The 22,819-nt window shown below is 28.5% G+C and overlaps 1 protein-coding gene across 3 annotated transcripts in view; it reads right to left on the bottom strand.

Annotated features, from left to right (window-relative positions):
* Positions 1-22,819, bottom strand: part of LOC143232776 (semaphorin-5A-like) — a 58,997-nt gene that overhangs the window by 3,841 nt on the left and 32,337 nt on the right. For 2 of the 3 annotated variants that reach the window (XR_013017728.1, XM_076468621.1), the window contains exons 3-18: positions 19,117-19,219; positions 18,401-18,509; positions 17,378-17,476; positions 16,527-16,740; positions 15,350-15,438; positions 14,577-14,776; positions 13,536-13,671; positions 12,061-12,173; positions 10,252-10,453; positions 8,918-8,994; positions 8,054-8,190; positions 6,481-6,648; positions 6,008-6,181; positions 3,086-3,460; positions 1,344-1,535; positions 388-543 (exon numbers count right to left, since the gene is read on the bottom strand). Coding sequence is in view for 2 of the 3 variants with exons in the window: in XM_076468621.1 (XP_076324736.1) it covers positions 388-543; positions 1,344-1,535; positions 3,086-3,460; positions 6,008-6,181; positions 6,481-6,648; positions 8,054-8,190; positions 8,918-8,994; positions 10,252-10,453; positions 12,061-12,173; positions 13,536-13,671; positions 14,577-14,776; positions 15,350-15,438; positions 16,527-16,740; positions 17,378-17,476; positions 18,401-18,509; positions 19,117-19,219 (2,544 nt within the window). In the remaining variant the exon portion in view is untranslated. The remainder of the gene's footprint in view (positions 1-387; positions 544-1,343; positions 1,536-3,085; positions 3,461-6,007; positions 6,182-6,480; positions 6,649-8,053; positions 8,191-8,917; positions 8,995-10,251; positions 10,454-12,060; positions 12,174-13,535; positions 13,672-14,576; positions 14,777-15,349; positions 15,439-16,526; positions 16,741-17,377; positions 17,477-18,400; positions 18,510-19,116; positions 19,220-22,819) is intronic. The other variant, XM_076468622.1, reaches the window with a different exon arrangement.

The following is a 22,819-nucleotide window of genomic DNA, read 5'->3' as shown; positions in this document are numbered from 1 at the left end:
AACCAGATATTTTATATTTCTCAAAAAAAAAAAAAAAAGAAGGAGAAAGGTTTAGTGGGACTGCTACCTCACCTCATTAGCATTACTACTCTTACAATTTAATACTTAGAGACATTAAACAAAAATTAGCATTCAATTATTGTTTTGTATTGGCACCTTAACTGTTTAACCTTCAGTTACAGAATCAGAGATAATTATCATCTTTTCTCAGCAACCAACTTCTCTTGTCTTTCATGAAACTGATTAAAGCCTTTTCTACTCTTCTAAAACCCTTAATATATTTTCTGGTTTATGTACAAATTATAAACCTCTCATTTTTAGTATCAATTAATGTTTTCCAACGAAAGAATGTGGACATATTAGTTTTGTAACAAAAGTAGTCCTCACCTGGTTGGCCAGAGATACAGAGTCTTGTTTCTTTTGTCCGACCTTGACATTGTTCTAGGTGTGGTGTTCTTACATCACATTTCCTCCGTCTGTGCTGTTCATATTTAGAGTCACAGAGTGACCAAATAGACCATTCTTCCCATTCATCTGAAAATTCTGTTATTATCACACTTGATAAGTAGTGGACATTATTCACACAACTTCAGTTTTGTAACAAAGGGTTCAATGAAATAATTTTCTATTATTCATTATTATCTCTCTACCACAAAAATAAAAGCTTAAACGAGTTTAGAACAGAGACAATATGATCACCAAACTAAAGTGGTACTTTACTGTTTAACCAAGCAAGCTACCCTTAGAGTATACATTTTCACAATCTACTGAAAACAGCTTCTAAAACTGTGAGAACTGTCCACTCAGAAATCTCTGGGTGAAACAATGAATATGTTTTCATACCTAACATCTATTCATTCGTATCTACGAAATAAAAACCATATCATTTTACTTGATAAGTAATTGTGCCAAGTAGGTTAAGTAGTCAGCTCATTTACAAATTCTAGAGTAAAATTAAAATTTTACTAACTGTTTATTTACCTGCTTTAAGTTTGTTTATAAATAGCATATAAACAACTAAGAGGTTCCAAAAGGATGCCAAATCTTACAATGTAAATTATCTCTATACAAAACTGAAAGAAATTTTAGAAAAATATTTAACATATGATATTCAGACTGATTTATCTCAGCTCAGTGGTACAAACTATGGCACAATATTACACAGAATGACATACCACATGTAAATATGTTTCTTAATATGTATCTATATTTCTCACTATATATAAATGGTTCAAATTTTTTAACCTATTTTCTGTGATTAAAACAGTGGCCAAACTTTTATTATGCCAGACAAGGAGAACTTCTTGAACATATATAATTTTTTAATAGAAAATAATGCGTACCTCTACATTTTTGTAGATTACATGATCTTTCCATATGTTCATCACCTTCACAAGCTAAAACATTTTTATTAGTGCGAGGATTAGAGCAATTTCTCTCTCGTACTTGGACTCCCCCACCACAGGACCTACTACAAACTGACCATGCTGACCATTCTAACCACTCAGCTGAACTATCATCAGTGTTGATATAAGCTATAATAATTCAAGGAATGTTTAGGTAATACAAGATGAATTTATATAATGTTTCAGACAATATTTTAAGAAATAAATAAAGAGTTAAATGTAATCTAATATTCATCCATAATATAACCAATTGGTACCAGTAGGATAGCTGATTTTTCAATGATTAAATTTTGTTTAGTTTAGCGTGGGTGTATTGGTAACTATGATCTGTTTATGTTTTTATATTATGTCTTCTTTAGTACAGAAAAAAACATGTTTGCATTTTTGTAATGGTTACATGAACCTTTGACCTTTTAATTACAAATTCTATAGGGTTCTTCTATTTATAGCACTAGTTATCATGGGGAAAGTCAGTCAGCAAAGGGGTGGTGATAAAAGTATTTTGGAAAATTCTAATGGAAAGAAACAAATTACAAAGCTCAAAGTGTTAAAATTTAAATTTCTTATAGAAATAATCATATCTTGTTTTACTTCAAAACTATGAGAACAGATATCAGATAAACTTAATTTAATATATATGTAAAAATGGCTGGTTTGGGTTAAGAAAATTTTTATGTAGAGGAGCGAAAGACGTTTCGACCTTCTTTGGTCATCACAAAAACCTGACGATGACTGAAGAAGGGAAGAAGGTTGAAACGTTGTTCGCTACTCTACATAAAAATTTTCTCAACCCAAACCAGCTGTTTTTACATACATATTTTTCTCTACAAGTGTGTTTTCTTGTCATCACTGAAACTTAATTTAACCTGTACTGAACTGTGATATCCAGTATGAAATTAGACTTAGTATGCTGTTGTATACATGTTCTAATGCACACAGAAAAAAAAAATGTAGGAATGTAAGATTCCTTCAGAATAATATAAAATATTTCTTGAAATACAGTTTTTAATACTTTTCTTTGATCTCAAACCACCACTCAGGTGAGAATTAGCAAAAAAATGGTTCCTCCTGTGATGTCACAGCTCCAGGTAATGAGTACGAAATGTTTGTATTAATGCTGCATATCTAAAGAAAATGCCATTACTTAGAAACATGTAAAATGCATCCACCCCAGTATCCATCCAGAGTATAGCTTTTACACAATTCTTGTTTAAGGTCGTGCAAACCTTTAATACATACCATGTTACTGCACAGTCTAGATTCAACCACAAAAAAAAATGTTACTTTACACATTTAGTTTTTTAACAATACACCCATACATTATAATCATACTGACATTCACATGTTAATTATTATTGTCCAGAAGATTATGAATAATAAATGAAGGAATGTTCTCATCAAATAACCACCAAAATTAATCAACTTCTATTAGCTCTTTAATAGAGTTCTGAAGATAAAAACTACCACAGTAGAAACTCCCCCGATCATGTATGAAGCTGCAAAAAAAGGACATAAGCTATATGGTTTGCACTAAGAAATTCTAACTGTGAGACAATTAAATCTGAAGTTTAAATGCCTTTTAAGTACTGTAATGTAGTTTATTTTAAATATAATTTTGTGATATGTGGTTTTTATTAAAATATTCAATTAAACACATATTAGGAACCTGCAATTCTTACCAGGATCAAAACATGTCTTTGTATCATATATGCAAAATCGCTCTTCTGTCTTCATGTGGCCAATACGAAATAAATCTTCAGATGGAACACTAACACGGCAGATAAATCTAAATCTCTGCTCAAAGTAACCATTTTTAGTGCTGTTTACTTTTAGCCATGGAGTCCATTTACTTGCCTTCCTCAGTTCAGTGCATTTTTGGATATTACACTCCTGGTTTTCAGTGGCACAACCAATACATTCAGGCCCCCCACGTTTTGGGTATGGGTTATTACACTTTCGTTGTCGGGTCTGAAATCCACCTCCACATTTGACATTGCATTCACTCCAAGCTGACCATTTTGACCATTTTCCATCCACAGGAGGATATGATGGTCCTAATGAGAATGAATGAAAATCAAGGGTTTTTTTCATAAGAAGATGAAACTTTGTGAAATGGACAATAACTACCTGTTGTGGAGACACAAGTGTAGAGGACAATGTTTCAAAAGTCTTCTGCCTTTCGTCTTCAGGTCAGTGTGTGTGTAACTGTTTTCTGTCTTTTATAGTGTCCTGGTTGATTGTGGAAAGTGTGTTATGATCATTTGGATTATCACTGTTTCTGACTGGAGGTGAAATTGTCTGTAGATTCAACCAATGACAGCCACAGGTTACTCACCTCTAATTCAAAATCTCTGTTTAGTGAAGGTTTAATAGTGTTCATATAAGATAATTCTTTGATTTTTCTTGTCTTCCAGAATTTGTCTGTGTCAATGATTCTAGTTTTCTCCCAGTTTATTCTGAGTCCAGTTGACATGGCATGCTCTGCAATGGCTAAATTTTGTGTTTTCAACTGGACACAGAATAAACTGGGAGAAAACTAGAATCATTGACACAGACAAATTCTGGAAGACAAGAAAAATCAAAGAATCACTTTATATTAACACTATTAAACCTTCACTAAACAAAGATTTTGGATTAGAGGTGAGTAACCTGTTGCTGCCATTGGTTGAATCTACAGGAAATCTCTCCTCTAACCAGAAACAGTGATAATCCAACCGATCATAACACACTCTCCACAATCCACCAGGACACTATAAAAGACCGAAAACAGTTACATACACAGTGACCTGAAGACAAAAGGCGGAAGACTTTCGAAACATTGTTGTCTTCACTTGTGTCTCCACAACAGGCAGTTGTCGTTCATTCTACAAAGTTTCATTATGAATACTCTGCCTAAGAAATTTTTTCATGAGAAGTTTTTAAAACTTTAACATCTCTTTATTTTTATGACTTGAAATATGGCTCCATGGATAAACTAGTCTTAAAGTAGCCAAGATTAAAAATTTTCTTGTATAAATTTTTTCTTTGCTTGTGCCAAATACATCAGCACAAATAATAAAAGTGATATTTTTCACATGTAAAATCAAATTTACGTACAGCATATGAATAGGATAATTTTGATAATAAAATGCATTACAGTAATAAAGAAATTTAAATGATACAGTCACAGTATGTATTACATAAATTTTGATGATGATGATACACATCATTTATAGTATATTTTCAAGTTTTCCTTATTTACTCTGACCTCTTTAAGAAAATAGCTAGAGTTCTGATTTTAAACAATGTAATATTTTCTTACACTAAGTACTCTAATGGAAAGCATCTTCTACATTCTGCTAAGATGGACTAAAATGTATATCAATCTTTAATTCCATGATTTATACAAATTTCCTATATATGAACAATTAACAACTAAATAAAACAATGTGTTACACTAACACTCCATTATTCAAGTGAGTGAATCTTCTACCAGATCTTTACTGTAATGATCCCATGACAGAAGTCATATTCTGATTACTTAGCATTCTTCAAGTGCTATACTTAACACTTGAGATACGAGTAAAAGTTAGCTATTTTTCAATTTAAAAATAGATAACTTTTACTCATATCTCAAATGTTGCAATGTTTTGAAGTTTTCAATGCCAAATGTCTGTACTGCAATACAAGTAAACTACAGTGTAGAGTATACAACGTCTTGAGGAGTTTTCAATGCCCAATATTTATTTTGCAATACAAGTAAACCAGAGTGTTAAGTCCACAATAACACCTGGAAAAATTTTTTAAGGCTAAATATTTGTATTACAATACAAGTACAGCATACTGTGTGGTACATGACAATGTCCTTGAAGAGTTAAGTGCTCGATATCGAAACTGAATCATAAGTAAACTACAGTGTTCATCTTGAGCAGTTTAAAACCTTGTCTGAAAGATGGAATAAGTTACATATTTATCTTTCCATGGGGAATGCCATTATTACAAGGGTTAATATGTTGTTAAGATTATCACTGTAAGATACTTATGAATCAATTTTGTCTTAACAGAAGAATCAAATAGAAGTTTTAGTACTAATGATAAGTAAAAAACTGTTTAATGTTTTACAAAACAAATTTCAAAGTTAATGTAAACAAAGGTGCTATACAACAAACCTTCTAAGAATATTATTCTTTATATTATATTTCTTTGTAATTTTCAAACAACAGATATAACACTTTCAAACTGACACACAACAAATATATGAAATGTTTTTATGTTACATAACATAGTCTCTTAGATTTAAAAATAAAACTAGATAAGATTTTCATAGACTAAAATTTTTAGAAAATGCTGACCCATTGATCTTGCTTGCAGCAGGCCTATTGCAAAATGTATTATTATACTTTTATAATTCTATATTGTCTTATTTTTGTTTAGGAAATTATGGCAGTTAGTTGTTATTGTTTAATAGCTAGTGTGCATGTATTTTATTAGTGAGAACTACAATAAGTACAATTAGTTGGAAAATCTTTTCTCTTCCAGTATAGGAAAAAAAAAAAACCGGATAAATGCTGAAAGTTTATTTTTTATTTTACGAGAAACATATAAAAATTAAAAATATGTACCTAAGCAAGGAGGGTTTGTTGAACAGTGGGTTTCTTCCATTTCTGGGCCAAGACATATCCTTCCTCCATGGGATGGAGAAGGATTACCACAATACCTACGCCGTGTTTTTAGAGCCAGACCACAAGTCTGAGAACAAGCAGACCATGCTGCCCACTGTGTCCATTGGCCATTTCCTAAATAAATATTGAATACAAATTGAATATTTTGAGCATCTCAAAAGTTAAAAAAATAACATTTTTGTAAGTAAAGAAAAATAACTGGTAAAAATTGAACATACAACTTTGTAACAAATCTTAAGTGAAATAACCATTTACCACTACTAACTTTATACATACTAAGTCTAAACTATATCTGAACTTGTACTACTAATATAGGAGTAATGCTATTTATGATAATTCTAAAAAAGCAATCCATTAACAAATTTCATGTTAGCTTAGAAAATCTACCCAATACTCCATCCTTAAAAACTTACGTGTACAGTTTAACACTTGTATTTTTCCTCCATTGCACTGTTCTCCACCATTTTTAGGAGCAGGATTGGTGCATGTTCTTTCTCGACACAGACACCAGTCACCAGGAGAATCCACACCTGACTGTTCACATTGAAACCATGAAGACCACTGGCTCCACTCACCATGAACTGTTCATAAAGTGAACATAAGCTACCACACCTGATAATATTTCATAAACATACAAAAATGCTACTAATTCAATTTCTTTACCAAAACTCTTTAAAACATAATATAACAGTTACTGATCAACATAATTTTGGTTACATAGTTACAAGGTGTTGAAGTACCCTGTATGCAAACTTTAAATAAAAATAGTATTTGACAGCTCTTGTTGTTGTGAAATATACACTCAAACACATGATTCAAAGAATAAATAGTAAATTGCTTGTTATATATTTGCATAATTTTTTTTCCTATGTCTATCAAGAATACGATTATACTAATTTCATGTACAAATGCTCATAATTTTCAAAATATGCTTTAAATTAGTATGAATGTTTTTCATCCTTCAGACCTTCCTTATGTGTTAGATTTTTTTATATTGGGTTTTTTTACAAAAAAAAGTGAAAAAGAACTGGTGAATATAAGACAACTGACTGTTCTGTTAATATTCCTAAACTATGCTTGATTTCACATGTTAAAATTTAATACTTTTCATTTATTTATTGCGCAAGTTTTACTTTTAGATCTTTATTCTCATACAATTTATATTTCTACTAAATTAATATTAATAGAGATACAAGCGTATGAAAATTGTGTCTTTAAAAATTCTAATTTCATGCTAGCTTAGAAATTATACCCAGTGACATTTTTGTTATGTATATAACCCTCTTTGATTGAATTTGCATCATATATGAAAAAGATGGGCCAATGCTGTGTTGAAACATGTAATATATATAAAAAATATTTAATTACCCTTTCAACTTGCTGTGCCTTATATGTACAAATCTTGTATACTTATAGAAATCTGTGTACAAATGCTTATGTGAACTTTTTCTTAGGTTATAATAAACTAAATCAAGTTTAAGATAATTTGTTTGGTAACCAAAAACCCTTTTTATGTTAAACGTTTTCAATATTTAATAATGAAAATAACAAGTCTGATGAAAATTGAAAAAAAAATCCACAATGGATATAGGAATTTCAGGCTCCTATGTGGGATTATAATATAACACAGAAAACAAATGATGAATTTAAATAGGTCTCTAAAAATGAGTAGATATTTTAATATATTGAATTATTCAATCAGTTTGAACTTTAGCATGAAAGAAAACTATGTTGTCTGTACAAAGAGTCTTACATAAAAAAGTTTTTTTTTAACTTAGTTTTACAGTGTGCTGCATTTTCTATAACTTTTATCATTATTTATATACAAATTTTGGGGAAGACTTAGTTTTTCATTACATTTTATAATACAATTATTTTTAAGTCAGAAAAATTCTTAATTTAAGATTACTGCACTAAACCATTTCACTTATAAGTCTATCATCCCTTCTAAACTATACCAGTCTCTCTATATGATGTTATACTAACCCGGTATATTTCTGTTTGGACAACCAGTTGGGGCTTGCTCCCAGAAACTGCTATGAGGGCTACGATAAGGGGCAGTAGTACACCTTAATTCATGACTATTCCACCCACAGTAGGGATCCATAGCATTGAGGCATGAACTGTTAAAAGATTGCAAAAGAACATCTTTAAAAACCTTAAGCAAACAGTATAAATAAATATTACCATAAAACTGTACAGCCTTTTGCAAAAATAAGTTAAAATAAAGCATGTGTTCTCTTTACATCTCATAAGGTGTGCTTTAGTAAATACAAGACTTTTAAATGATCAATTTTAATAACCAAGCTTACATAAGCAATTATGAATAATAATTATTACAATATATTATTTTTTCTGTATGGGAAAAAATCAAAATTTAAAAACAGTGACTTATAAATGGCAATATGTAAAAATATATACACATTTAATATTTCATTATGCCTTTTTGTTTACAGAACTTAATGAAAAATGAAATAACAAGATACTCAAAATACTAGGAGTTTCACAACAAACTGTTTTCCTTGTAAATAAATAGTAGATAACTACATGCAAAAAATATAAGATGAACAAAAATAAATGAATTTATTTGCAAATTATAAATACAATAAGCTTTGTAAAAAAAATTTTAAATGAAGTAAAAAACATTATATAACAATTTTTATTCTATACTGTGCAACCTACATACATACATACATACATATATATGTCATACACACACATATATATAAAGAAGCAATAGAAAGTTCACTTAATATACAAGCTTTGTTAATTTTTCGTTGACCCCCCCAAAAAAAACAATGTAATATCAGTTCTAAATATGTAGAAATAGAGTAAACTCAAAAAACATACTCCTTATCTCTGAACCTTTCACAGCGGTGCAAGGGTATACTCATTAGTTGTGTTTCAGTTCCAATATACAGTGAGCTCTGCAATGAGGCAAAATCAGTTTACCAGCTTGAATGAAGTTCAGTTCTTTTAGTTTATTAAATTGTAAGGATAATGAAATATTTAAATACATACTACATGTTTTAACAGAGCATTGGTCTGTTTTCTTTATAAATCCAATCAAAAAGGTTTATATACAGAACAAAAATACCACTGTGAGTAACAGCATGTAACAATGGTGTGTTATCAGGTGATGACAAAGAGTCATGACAGTGCTGATATCTAAAGGTATGAAATTATAAAATTTGGTGTTTTATCCATAAACAAAGACAATGGTCTTAGTAACATTAAAAAAAATAAAGCAAAATTTATTCACTTAGCTCTCACTTTCTGCTGACCTTCCTTTAGGTAATAACCCTGTCACAATTTCTTTGTCATCACATGATAATACCCCATTGTTACATCCTGTTACCCATACTCCCTAGAGACATTTTGTTCTGTACATAAACCTTTTTGTTTGGATTTGTATCATACCTGAAGAAGACAAACTGATGCTCTGTTGAAATTTATAGTATGTACTAAAATATTTCATTATTCATAATACTTATAAATTTCTGTGTCTTATATATACAAGCCTTTTAGCATAATGTGCTTCTCTATATAAGATGATAAAGTCCAGTTCATGGTTCAAAAGTACAGTTGATTTGAAAAATGTCATTATAGTTGTAAGAAAATCAGTAACTATGTAGAATTTCTTTAACTGTCTTGTCAAAAAAAAAATGGTAGTTGATTATTAATAACAAGTGCAAAGAAATGAAAAAACTTTGTATACATTAAGAAACTGAAAAAAAACTGCAATTACAATTTATATACCTATGAAATATTCAAACGGTTTAATATAAAACCCTTCTCTAGAACACAACTAAACAAAAATACAAAAGGTCCAATGACAATCTAAACACTGTTAAAAGAAACTGCATGAATATTGTCTTGTTACTAATGTCAAATTCATGCATTAATTTTTCACTGATATTGAGAAATATATGATAATAACAACTTTTCAAGTATTACCTATCATTATACTTCCTCTATGCACACTTTTAAATGTATGAGCAAACAAATATTCAACTAAAAAAAATTTAATTAACTTTTATTCCCATCTGCATATAAAAAAACAAAAACTTGCTATAAAATGTTTACACCAAATACAAAACTAAAACACTTTAAATCAACACAAAAATTATGTAACAGATAGATAGAACTAATAATGAATTAGGTTTTGTGTCAAAATCCCTTACCGTATCTGTTAGAAGTTTCATGGCTAAGACCTCTTCTGTGTTGTTAGAAAGAAAAACGTGAATCTCTTCCACCATACAAGCCTCGCTGGTCTTAGGAACCACAACAAATTTTTTTACTACTCCTTCTAACGTGACCACAAATAAAACATGGATACCTTCTGAGAACTTGGTTGGAACTATATCAACTACAACTTTGCTGAATCTATAGTACAATATGGTATAAAGAAAAGATCTTGCAATATATCAATTAAAACCTCAATCCAACATAAATAATAAAAACTACAAAATACAAAAAAATTCTTAAACACTTAAAAAACAAGAAAGAAAATACAAATATTTAGGTAATTATAATTTGTAATAATATGTTTACTATTTACTAACAGCCATACACTAGTACTTGCAATTAGTTCTGGATTCCAGTGTTTGGAAGATTTCCAGATATTGCCTGCTTCATAAATTATTTTTCTTGACATTGTTTCTATAAATTTCAGTTGTCTAATCTTTTGAAGGTCAGTATAAATTCTATAAAATGTGATTAACAAAGATAAACTACAAGGTACAATATTCTGAGAAGAAAAAATCACAACAGTTACAAGATTATTTAAAACCATATTCATAGATTCAATAATAATTAAAACAATAACAAACAATAAAATGCTTCAGTAATGATACCTAGACATCAACAAAACTGATAACACAAGTCCTTGTAAATAAGTAATACTACTGTAGTTGCGTAAAAAAAAAAGTGCTGGCAGTTACCCAATATATGATGTAAGGTATATAAACAGTTGATGAGTCAGAGCAATTAGGTGCCAGAATTAATGTTCATGCTGTAAATCAAGTCTATAAATTATAATTACAAATTCTTTTATCTGTACTTGATGATGCAGTGAAGTTGAACTACTGTTGCACTTTATTATCAAGTGTAAGCCACATGATTCATGAAAATTATTATGGCCATATTGCTATAAAAAAAAGAAATACTTTTTACAATATTAGCAGATACACATTTTTATTTGTTTTAATTTTTGAAAACTTCTTCACACAGTAATTAAACTCTCCTAGTTTTAATTCATGCAGATAAAGAGTTATTTCTTTATTGTCAATAAATATTGTTAAAAAGTTAAATGTATGATTATTACTGATTTAACTGATTTCTGTCAGTTAAAAATTTCACAGATTTGATAAAATTATAACTAACAGATGTGGTACTGTCAACTATCATTTTAAAAATTATTTCAGTGATTAGAAGTATATGCTGCACAGGGAAGGAAACCATAACATATAATAGTTACAGTATAATTTGACTTATTCTTTCATGTTTACAAAGTAGTGACTTTAACAAAATTCATATCAATCACTTGACAGCAAAGTAGCTAAAGAATTAAATCTGTTTGCTTGAAAAACAATTAGTTAAGAAATCGAAAAATAACAATACTATGTGATCCTAGTTTTTCATGTTAGATACATATTTACCAAATAACACAACAATGACCACATTCATTTCGTAGGTAATGTTTCATTATTATTTTTTCATTGTACAATCATAGAAAAAAAATAACTTAAATAATCATAGTAAAAGATAATAACTTAAATAATCATAGTAAAAGATAATAACTTAAAAAGAATGATAAATGTAAAGTTATTTCATTAATGAAAAAAATAAAATGTTATACACCTATAAATTAATTTTTAAGTTAAACAGATTAGTATGGTAAACACATAATTAGCTAAAAAGAATTTACAACTGAGTTTTTTTTATGTATTATAGATTAATGCATCAATTTTCAAATAGTTATATTATAATACCTCTCAAATTTAGTCATATATACAGGTCTGGAATAACTGGCTTGTACTGCATCATCCATTAACTTGAAACGGTCAGCATCAACCAGATGTTGAGAGCTACCAGGGGTTTCACACTGTTTTGCAAAATTATGTCAACAATTTAGATACAACTGTGAACAAGCAATCCCAGTACAAGGTTAATATTCCTTGTATAAAACAAAACAATACCTTATTCTGATAATGTGAAGTAATTCTTTAAACATTTACACTATGAACTAAATTTGCTCAGGTTTTCATATAACTGAAGTTCTGAAAATTTTTAATGAAAGAGAACCTACATTTATGCTGTAGCATAACAATTAAAAAAATTAAAGTTACATTTTTGAGAATCAAAGCAATTGTTTTATTAATTTAATGTAACCTAAAAAACACAGGATTAATATAGTATGCTATATAAATTTAATAATCTATTTGTTAATAAGAACTGCAGGATATATAATTCAGATGTATAATATCTATCTGTAAAAGATTACACATAAGTATTACCTTTCTATACAACTTTTATCTTTGGAAGAAATCTATTTCTGAAATTATATCTTCTCAGCAAAACAATAGAACAGCTTTAAAATAGAGCTACAAGCACTTTCAAGTTTTTCTTTTTTCCCCCCATGAAAATAAGTATCTATTGCCCATTTTTAAATAATTCACATAAATGACCCTGGTGTTTGACTAACATTGTTAACTTTACCCGAACAAGCTAAGGAAATGTTTAATATTTAAGTTTCAGTAAGATTCTAATTAACTGGAAACTGAGTGATAAGGGGAAAGATGTTGGTCATCAGTCATTTTAAATAACTTAACAAAACATTTCTGGAAATGGTGGGAGTAAAATATAATAGAAAATACAGTTCGAAAACATGAAAAACATCAAAATTACAGTAAAAGATAAGCAACTAGCACTATATATCTAAGAATCTACATATTTTCATGCCAAGACTTGGGTAGCAAAATGTTTTCTGGGACTACAGGATTTGCATTTAGGAAACTGAGAAAACCAGTTTTAGTCAAGGATAATTGTATCTTAGGTAACCAAAATATCAAATTATTATTTAAAGGAGAAACAAATGATAACCAAAAAATGTTCCTGGAACATGTCTTTCTAGATGCTTAACTAGATTTTCAGTTTCCAAAATAAAAATAATTTAGCCTACAATGGATAAACTGCAATTTGCCAACAATAAAACTTTGAAGTCAATAGAAATATTTCAATAAGTTTTTAGAAACTGGTGAAATGAAAAATGAATTTGTTATTTGTCAGAACAAAAGTTTTCAATTATGGGAAAAATTTATAATTTCTGCAATCTATTTAAAGTACAATAAATTAATAGAAATGTGTTCAGCTCACACCTTAGAATAATTACCACTTTTAAAATGTTGTCTTGGGCAAAATTAAAATAAATTTAAAAACAAGTAATGCTTGAAACTGTTTTAAATACCTGAAAATGCCAATGAGGGCCATTATGTTTCTCCCACTGAGATTTGGGAGTTTCTTGATGTTTGAAGGGACCTTCAAATGTTCTTTCTATGTTGGTTATGTTAAAAATACAGATAGCTGAACCATAGATGCTATTACTAGAAACATAAAATAAAATTAAACATTAGCCCACTTTGTATATCTTGAAAACTTTTTGGTTTTAAACTTTCAAAAAATCATCACCCATTTTTGAAGCCTAATTTTTTGTCAATACTAAAACAATTCTTATAACTTAGATAAGTTATTCAGCTGAAACAATATAATTTATTAACTTGTATATCATTTACTATTAGGATAAATTTCCCTAGTGTAATGTGACCAGAAAAATCCATACTGTCAAGTAACAAAACACGAATGATTAATTATGACATAACCAAGTTTCTATTTCAACCCTTAAAAGTCAAATTCATTTAGAAGGTTTATATATATTAATCATACACTAACAATAAGAATTTGAGCAAAATCCTTATAACATCCAATTGTTTGTTAAGTGACACTACTGAACCACCACAGATGAAACTTATGGATAATTATATTATATGAATCTTATTAACAGAGGAGCAGCACTAACAACATTCCTTTTTAACAACAAACTAAGTAAAGCTTTATCAAGTTTGAAATCATTATATATTTTCTTGGCAAATTATTTTATATTGTCATAATAAATAGCTCTCATGCAGCCTTTACTGGAAGTATACTTATAAAGACAAATTAGATATTTAGCTGAAAATAACATAAATAACTACAGTATAACTTCTCATAAAATTCTAAACCCAAGTTTACTACTTTTGTCACCTGTCATATACAACAGGTTCCAACTGTATTTTTTAAAATTTATATTATATTATTTTTATTTTTCTTGGATTTTCTTTTAATCTTGTTAATTATGGAATTTGTAAATGCAGAGTTGATAATGGTTATTGTATAATCTGTAAATTTCTTTACCTCCTATGACTATTACTTCCATTTAAAAGTTTGAAAAAAATAAGAAAATTATATTTACTCTGGTGTAGTAAAAACACCATAAAAAAGTTCATCTCTCTTTATATAATGTACACTTTTAAGCTCATCAAAGTAGAATGGGTATTCTCCTGGAATAGAACAGTTCAGCCGAGCTTTAAGAAAAGTTGTCCAGTTGTCTTTCAGCATAAATTGCCCTCCTACATCATTCTTGCATATTCTTCCAATCCGAGAGTATATTTTCTAAAATAATAACAATGTTCAAGACACAATAACGTTGATTAGAGCCTTTTATTTAATTTCAAAATATTTATGATATCAAATTTGTATCATAGACAGAGTGTGCACTTCTCACCTTTTACCTATATAACAAAAGGTACAGTTTTAAACAATTTAAATTAAAATCTGAAACACAAGTCCACAAAAACACTAGCAATGAAATAAATTTTTAAAAAAATAATTATTAAAAATAAACTGTTGTAAAGAAAAACATTTAAAATTTGTTCAAAATAACAAATTATTAAACAAAACATGATTACTACACAAAATGAAGTGATCAGTTAATAAAAACAAAACTTAAAAAACTTTTAAGGATTTTTTCTTCAAAATATAGAAAGGTTTTCAGTGATTGAATACATATATACAAAACCCAAATATGATGGTATATCTTCCTTTAATACAAGTAACCCTTCAACATAACATTTATGGAATATTTATAAAAAATTAAACAGCATATATCATAAGAATTTATGAATCTATCTAGTCAACTGATATGATTAATAAACTTAAGAAATTAGCTTTGGAATAGAATCTGACCTTGCCACAGTTCATGTATTCAACTGCTGTTTCTCTAAAAAAGAAATAAACAAATTTTCCAATTTCATAAGATGCAATGAAATCTGGTTCTGAAAAAAAAAAAGCACAGTCAAAGATACATCATTTTCTTTGTATTTAATATATGATATAAAACTATAACTATTTTTATAATTATGATATCACACTTAACCAGAACAGTTTTGAGCATTGTTTTATAATCAACACACCACACTTCATTGGAATGTATTCTCAGTTCTGATAACATCAAAATAAATGATATGTAAAATTATTCCATAATCACAACACCACACTTCATTGGAATGTATTCTCAGTTCTGATAACATCAAAATAAATGATATGTAAAATTATTCCATAATCACAACACCACACTTAAACTAAAATGGCTTTCAAGCTCAACTGGTATCTAAACAAATGATGTTTATGAAATGTTGATGTTTTATTTGCAAAACTGATTTTCAATTTCATATTTAAAAATGCTCTAGTTTCAATTACATCTAATTTCAGTAAGCTACAACATTCAGAAGACTGATTTCAGTATGAAACAAGACCAAAAATTGTTTCAAACACAAGAACGAGATGATCATGAAAAAATATATGCTGTTCTTAGGTGTACCTTACATATGCTAATGTGGTAACCCTTCTTAAGTATATTTCCATTTAAAATGAAAAATAATAAACCATTGTAAACAAAATGCTATGGTTCAGATACAGAGCTATTTTTGAGAAACATGAAGTGTTGGTAGCCAAAGTTTGTAAAGCATTCATCTTTGAACACTAAATGTAATCAACTGTCCTTGTCCTAGTTTTATAACTGGTAGCATTTTCAAGCCTAATCAAGAAAAACTGCATTAAAATTATTCCAGACTGTTATAATAACTTCACTTTAAAAAATGGTTTACAAATGACTCATACAATAACAAAATTAAATAGTTTTCTGTAAAATGTGATACACGTCTTCCAATTAAGCCAAAAATTTAATTTTCACTAACAAACTAAAAAGTGTTTTACTTTTCATATTGATGGTCAAATTGATTTTTAGTTTCACTCAAAGTTTTCTGATCAAAACTTAATATTAATTTAATACATTAGCAAAATAATCTTCTAGAAATGAAACCACAATTTAAACTTAAGAAATAAAAATTCTTTTGTAACTTACCACTTAGCCATTTTCCATCATACTGGGCTGTTCGTAAATAAGGAATTTTTCCCATTGCACGATAAACTGCTGAATCTCGAGAAGAGAAATCTAGAGCTGAAGCTAAGTAATAGTCACCATCCATAGTTAGTAATACAGATATGTTATTATTAGGATTATATGGACACTTGGCTATTCCAGGAACACTTTCGTAGATAGTGTTTAATGATTGAATCTGTAGTTACACAAGAAATAAAATATACATTACAAATCACACAAAGATATCACAGTAAATATAGACTGAAAAAGCCTTGGATATTTTATTTAGTAAATGAGGAATGATGGTTGAAATGAATTCTTTATGTCCTTTACATGATGTAAAATCACAGTATTTATTTCATCTTTACAAAAATTCTCTATTGAGCTAATCAATGTACATTTACTTTTATGTAAATAAAGTTTCTAAATTATCAAAGTCATGAAATCATAGATCAGTATTCTTAAAGTATTTACATCATGAAATTTGACACCAAATACAGTATAATGATAAAAATCTAATTTGAAAAACTCAAACCTGGTAAGTTTATTTTCCTTAAAAAATTTAACACTGAGAAAGAAAGTTCACGTATTAACTAACACTAAAAAAATTATTATTGAGACAAAATATTTTACTGATTTTAATTTTTAAATGTTTTAGATACTTTTAATATTGACATTAAAATGCTAAATAAAAGTTCAACGAAAATTAATAATGCAAAACTAGTTAATTTCATGAACTAAAACATTTTAGTTACATTTATAGACTAAAGCTAAAATGATACCAATAAAAAATAATAAATGAGTTAAGATTAGTAGAAGATATTGACACTTACATCTCTCCAAGAACATTCAGGAGAAAAGGCATTTGTTCCACAAACAAATATCTTTTCATTGTGGGAAAGGAGAACTTTTATAAAGTTTCGACAATTTTCCTACAGAGAAAATAAGTTATTCTGTATCATGCATGAATATTTTTTCCAATTATGAACTGTTTTTTGAGTAAAGATTGAATAATTTTCAATACATTTAGTAACAAATGTTTTAAGACTCATTTTAATAACCATCTTTAATTAGTTACTTTTACAGCCAAAAATATTATTAACAGTGAGTGTACCCAAATGATGAAACAATGCATATTCATTTTCAAAAGCAACAAGGTAAAAGTATATTATACTCCATATAAGTTGATTTTTGGCTTGCTAAAATTGGTGACGTGTTCTGATCAGAAGTTAATATTGACAAAATACCAAGGTATAATAAAAATTACCCAAATTAACACTTTTTTCACATTTGTGCAAATGTTTGTTTTTCCTTACAGAAGTAGTGTCAATATAAAATATATCTACATAGTTGTTTATAAATATAGTATACAAATTGAATTAAACTCCATGTGCTCTCTCTCCTGATTATGAACAGATATTTAATTGTTATCTATGATAAAAAACATATGGAGTTTCTTCTTAGCAGTTTTTATGTTGTATTATTTTGAAAAAAATAATTTTTTGTTATTATCAAATTTCAACTTAAAAAACTACAAAAAATGATAGTTGTTAGTTTTATTTACTAAATTACTAAAAAAGACTAAATTTCAAACTGAATATTATTAATGCATTTTTTATGAAATATTGCCTAAAAATATTATTTGAATAAATTAGCATTAAGAGAGTAAAGTTAATTAAGTTATAATTTCTTAGGTATGCCTTTACTTTTATACACACTTTATTTTTATAGCATATGCAATGCTATACAAATGTTTATTTACAAAGCAGTAATGTAATGTTCTGTATCAAAATATTTCTAAGTTCCTCATTTGTGTTACACATGAAAATAAAAATTTAGAAAACAGTTCATCTTACTACAGATTGTCCTTTTTTAAGACATTCACTTATCCTGGATTCTAAAGAAGGCAGGTGAACTTCTTCTATTTTTTTCAATTTATCTAGACTGAATCTGAACAGATAGTCACTGCAAAGAAAGGAATTACTCACGTGAAAAAATATCAGAAGAAAAAATCAACTGAAACAATAACAATTAACACTAAAACGTGAGAACTTTCATAATTAGTTAACAAATACAAGAACTATAAATAAACATAAATCATTTTATTGACAGTTATTTAAAAAATTTTAACACTGAAAACTGACTAACCAAAAAGTAATACTCTAGTATAATCATCGTAAAGAGTTCAATTAAGATAATCTATCATAAGCAATTTTATAATGTAAAATACAAACATAGGATGTTTTACTCTTAATGCATAAAAATACACAAGTTCATTATAAAAAACAAATAACAAATCTGATATTTTACATGTTAGGCAAAGTGAACTTTAATATGTATACATATTTATTTTTCAATATAAGGCTTAAACAAATTATTTATACTTTTATAGCCATTGTTATAACAAAAGTACACAGTAAACCACAATAATTTTTCAAATAAGTAAGCAATAATTTTTTTTTCTCCATAAGTTGAAGTTGAATAATGATGGCACATATGTCATATAAACAGAGAAACTAAACAAACTTCAACAAATTATTTAGAGAAATACCGTTATAAAAATAAAACCTACCGTGCTCCAACAATAAGTTGATAACGAGAAACATCAAACAAGAGTTCAGAATATCTTCTGACACCTATTTGAGTAAATCTATCAATGTTGTTCTGTTGTATTTCTAAACACAAAAGAAAAATGGTGTTAAACAAAACTTGAATAAAACATATTGTTATAAAATTATAATAAATGGTTGATATGGAGACAAACAAACTTTTGTTTTCCTTTAGTAGATTAATATGAACAAGTTCAAACCTATAAATATCGTTTCAAAAGAAGCGAACACAAACGCATTTATTAGTCTCGTTTGATTAAGTATATTCTATAAAATGCTGATTTTCTTTTAGAAGTCCTATGATAACAATAAAAATCGCTCCATAAAGTTCAAGTAGTATATTTTTCATCGTTCATTTTAATATTGTGTGTGTGTAAAGACACATCCACACACACATATATATTCACACAAGAGGTTTCTCTTTTGGCTTGGTTCGTATTACTATAATTTCGGTATAACCTATGTCCATAAACTAACATAACTAAGTTAACGTGAGAATATGTGATAATAATTTTTAAAGTATTTTTTTATTGGTCTTGTACAGGTTTTCTGTACGAAAAGTGAATAACAGCATTTCAAATCCTTCTCTCGCTAATTTATACAGATTCAGCAGTGCACTTCGAAATAATAATAAAAAAAGAACTTTTGTTATCAAATTAACTTAGACATTCTTAAAATAAATTAAATGCAAATACTCCTTAGAACAAATTATCCTCACGTGTTTCAACTATTATTTTTGGTCTTAGGAAGCTGAATAAAACAATTTAATTTCCGTTGAAAGCAATAAATTTGGCTTTATGAGAATTAAAGTAAAGGTCCTACCATCTTCAATATCATATCAACTTAACGCCTTTTTTTTTAATGAATTGAACTTCATTTTATTGTCGAAATACTTAAAGAAGAACTACGAAACATACCGAATTAAAGATGAATAAATTGTTATGGCTTGAACGCTTTTTCCAATATAATAGGTCTAATGTATCCAGCCTTATGACGTTTGTTTCTATGCAGAGCGACCTACACAATTAGTCAGCTGTGCCGTCCCTACGTAATAATGAAATTCGGTTTTTAGCGTTACAAGCCTTCAGACTTAATGAAAGAATTACGAATATTCAAAACAAAGTTACCCCTGTTATTCGCTTGATTTCAATGTAGAAATCTTTGGTCGCAATTACGGGTGTGAAAACAACAACAACAAAACAACAACAGCCAGAGGCACCAACGACTCTCAGCCTGTAAGAATAAATATTATGTTTCTCACACGTTAGGTTTACTATAAGCATATAATATAATTTAAACTATGGAGAAGAATGATTATCTGATCATAATCTTAGAAACCTATTAGTCATACTGTATATCTAATATTGATAGAAAATGTAATTAAGTAGATGTCTTAAAAACGGATTATATCAACATTGAAATCCAAGTATTTCTGCCTTTCTTAGTACGTTGTATCAATCGTATGCTTAAAAATTACTAAGGTAAGAAAAAATAAAAAAATCATTAAATTATAGTAAAAGTTTTAAAATGTTTCTTTCAGAATCACTAAAAATATTTGTACACTTATATTCATAATGATTGAAAATAAGTATGTTTCAATGTTGCTCATTTCTTTCACGTTTAGCTTTTATAAGGCTACGGATCTGCATTGGGTTAGAGATTGTGCGTATTTAGCACGATCAAGCATATAAAATATTTAATTACTGAAAGTCAGAATCTTTCAAATAACAAACTATCTCATGGAAAAGGAAGTTTTCTACAAAATAGAGAAATTTAAAAAGGAAAACCCGTCAATATTACTTTTATTTTAAAACAAAGTTTCTCATCTTATCAAAAGCAAAGTGAAATCGAAGAAAGATCGCAATTTCATGTTACTTAGAATTTCCTTGAATACGCGTATTTCATGATATATAGACATAGTTTTACTAACTAAAGTTTTCTTACGCACACAAGCAAGCCTTTTGGCTTGGCATGGCCAGGTGAGTTAAGGCGTGCGACTCGTAATCTCCCAGCCGTGCGGGCGTTATAATGTTACAGTCAATCCCACTATTCATTGGCAAAAGAGTAGCCCAATGGCAGTGGGTGGTGATGACTAGCTGCCTTCCCTCTAGTCTTACACTGCTAAATTAATGACGGCTAGCGCAGTTAGCCCTCGAGTACCTTTGCGCGAAATTCAAAAACAAACAAACAAAAACATCAAGCCTTTTTTTTTTTGTCATATACCTTTCGAGGATAGATAGGACTCGTGGGATGACGTAGCTGGATAGCTTTTAGAGTTTAGGTCTTTTCATGAAATTTACTGGGCGAGACAGCTCAAGACATTTCCAACACGTCAAACGCACGCCAAGCCTGTTTCTCTCATCCCCCTTGTTTAGAAAGTTCAGACACTAGCCAACATGTTTGCTAAGCCTTCAGGGTTTAAAAAAAAAAACAACCAGAAAAAACAGCATGTACTTTCTTGGAAATAGCGAGAAGAAATCAGGAACCAGATAAAAATCAGTAGTTACTTCACCGAAGATGTTTTATATATATATATTAGCTTATTGTACATTCATATACAGTGCACTACGAAATGTAGTTTTTTAACATTATAATCACAGTAAAACATAAGCAACACCAGCAAATTTCACATATATCACAGCTTCCCTTTAATGTTCTACCAGAAAATTATAGACGTTTATTCGTCGACTTATTATATTGTTGGCTGTGCGTAAATCTTTGATGCAAATAACTGGTTTTAACGTGTTTTAAAAGTAATGATTTGGTAAGTTTTCTGTAAATATTCATTTACTTAATATTATTAATTTATAATGTTTCAAATAACTTTATCATTATTATTTATTAACTTTTATATTCATTAAATCTATTTTGCTTTATTAAAGTAGTATATGCCTTTAGGACTAACAAAAATCTCATAAGCGAATCTCAAATGTCCTTACTGGGATTACGGTCGAAAATACTGTTAATGCAGATTTTAGTTTTTACAGTACTTCTAGTCTATTTATTACACAGGCTAGCTTCACTACTTGATATGTTAGTTTTTAAATCCTGATTGATCATATACAACTGGCTTGCTTTCGATCACGAATTATTAATAACTAGGTATTAGAAAATTCTAGATATATTAGGAAGTCTTTTTATACTCTTACCCCTGATATTAGCTTTCTATCCCTTTTTGTTATTATTATTATAACTTTGCTTTGGATTGCTGTGGGCTTTACTGCTTTTAAAAATAAAGTTTTCATTTCATAAAAGTGTCGTTTCTCAACAAATAATTCGCGGTGTGAATACGACAGGATATTGAATTAAATTTACTCTATTTGATGCTACACATGATACATTTAATAAAATAAAATGTCACAACTTTGGCATATAGTATTGATAATAAATCAATTTGTTTTATTAACTTCTTAGAAGTTTAAAATGGGATGTTTATATTATAGAACCCTCCTGTAGTGTGGTGTTAAGTTTTTATAGGGGACCCTATCAAAATGTGTCAGACATGTGAAATCAGTACTGAGAAAAGATCTCATTTAAAATATGTTTTCTATTTTTCTGAATCCATTCTAAATAAAGTAAATATGTGAATTATGAATTACTTCAGACTATTTACATTAATAATAAATTTAATACGCGTATTGCCGACAGAAAACATGCAATCTCATT

The sequence above is a fragment of the Tachypleus tridentatus genome, chromosome 11 (genome assembly GCF_004210375.1).
Source record: "Tachypleus tridentatus isolate NWPU-2018 chromosome 11, ASM421037v1, whole genome shotgun sequence".
Lineage (NCBI taxonomy): Eukaryota > Metazoa > Arthropoda > Merostomata > Xiphosura > Limulidae > Tachypleus > Tachypleus tridentatus.
This window is presented reverse-complemented; position numbering and strand designations above follow the sequence as displayed.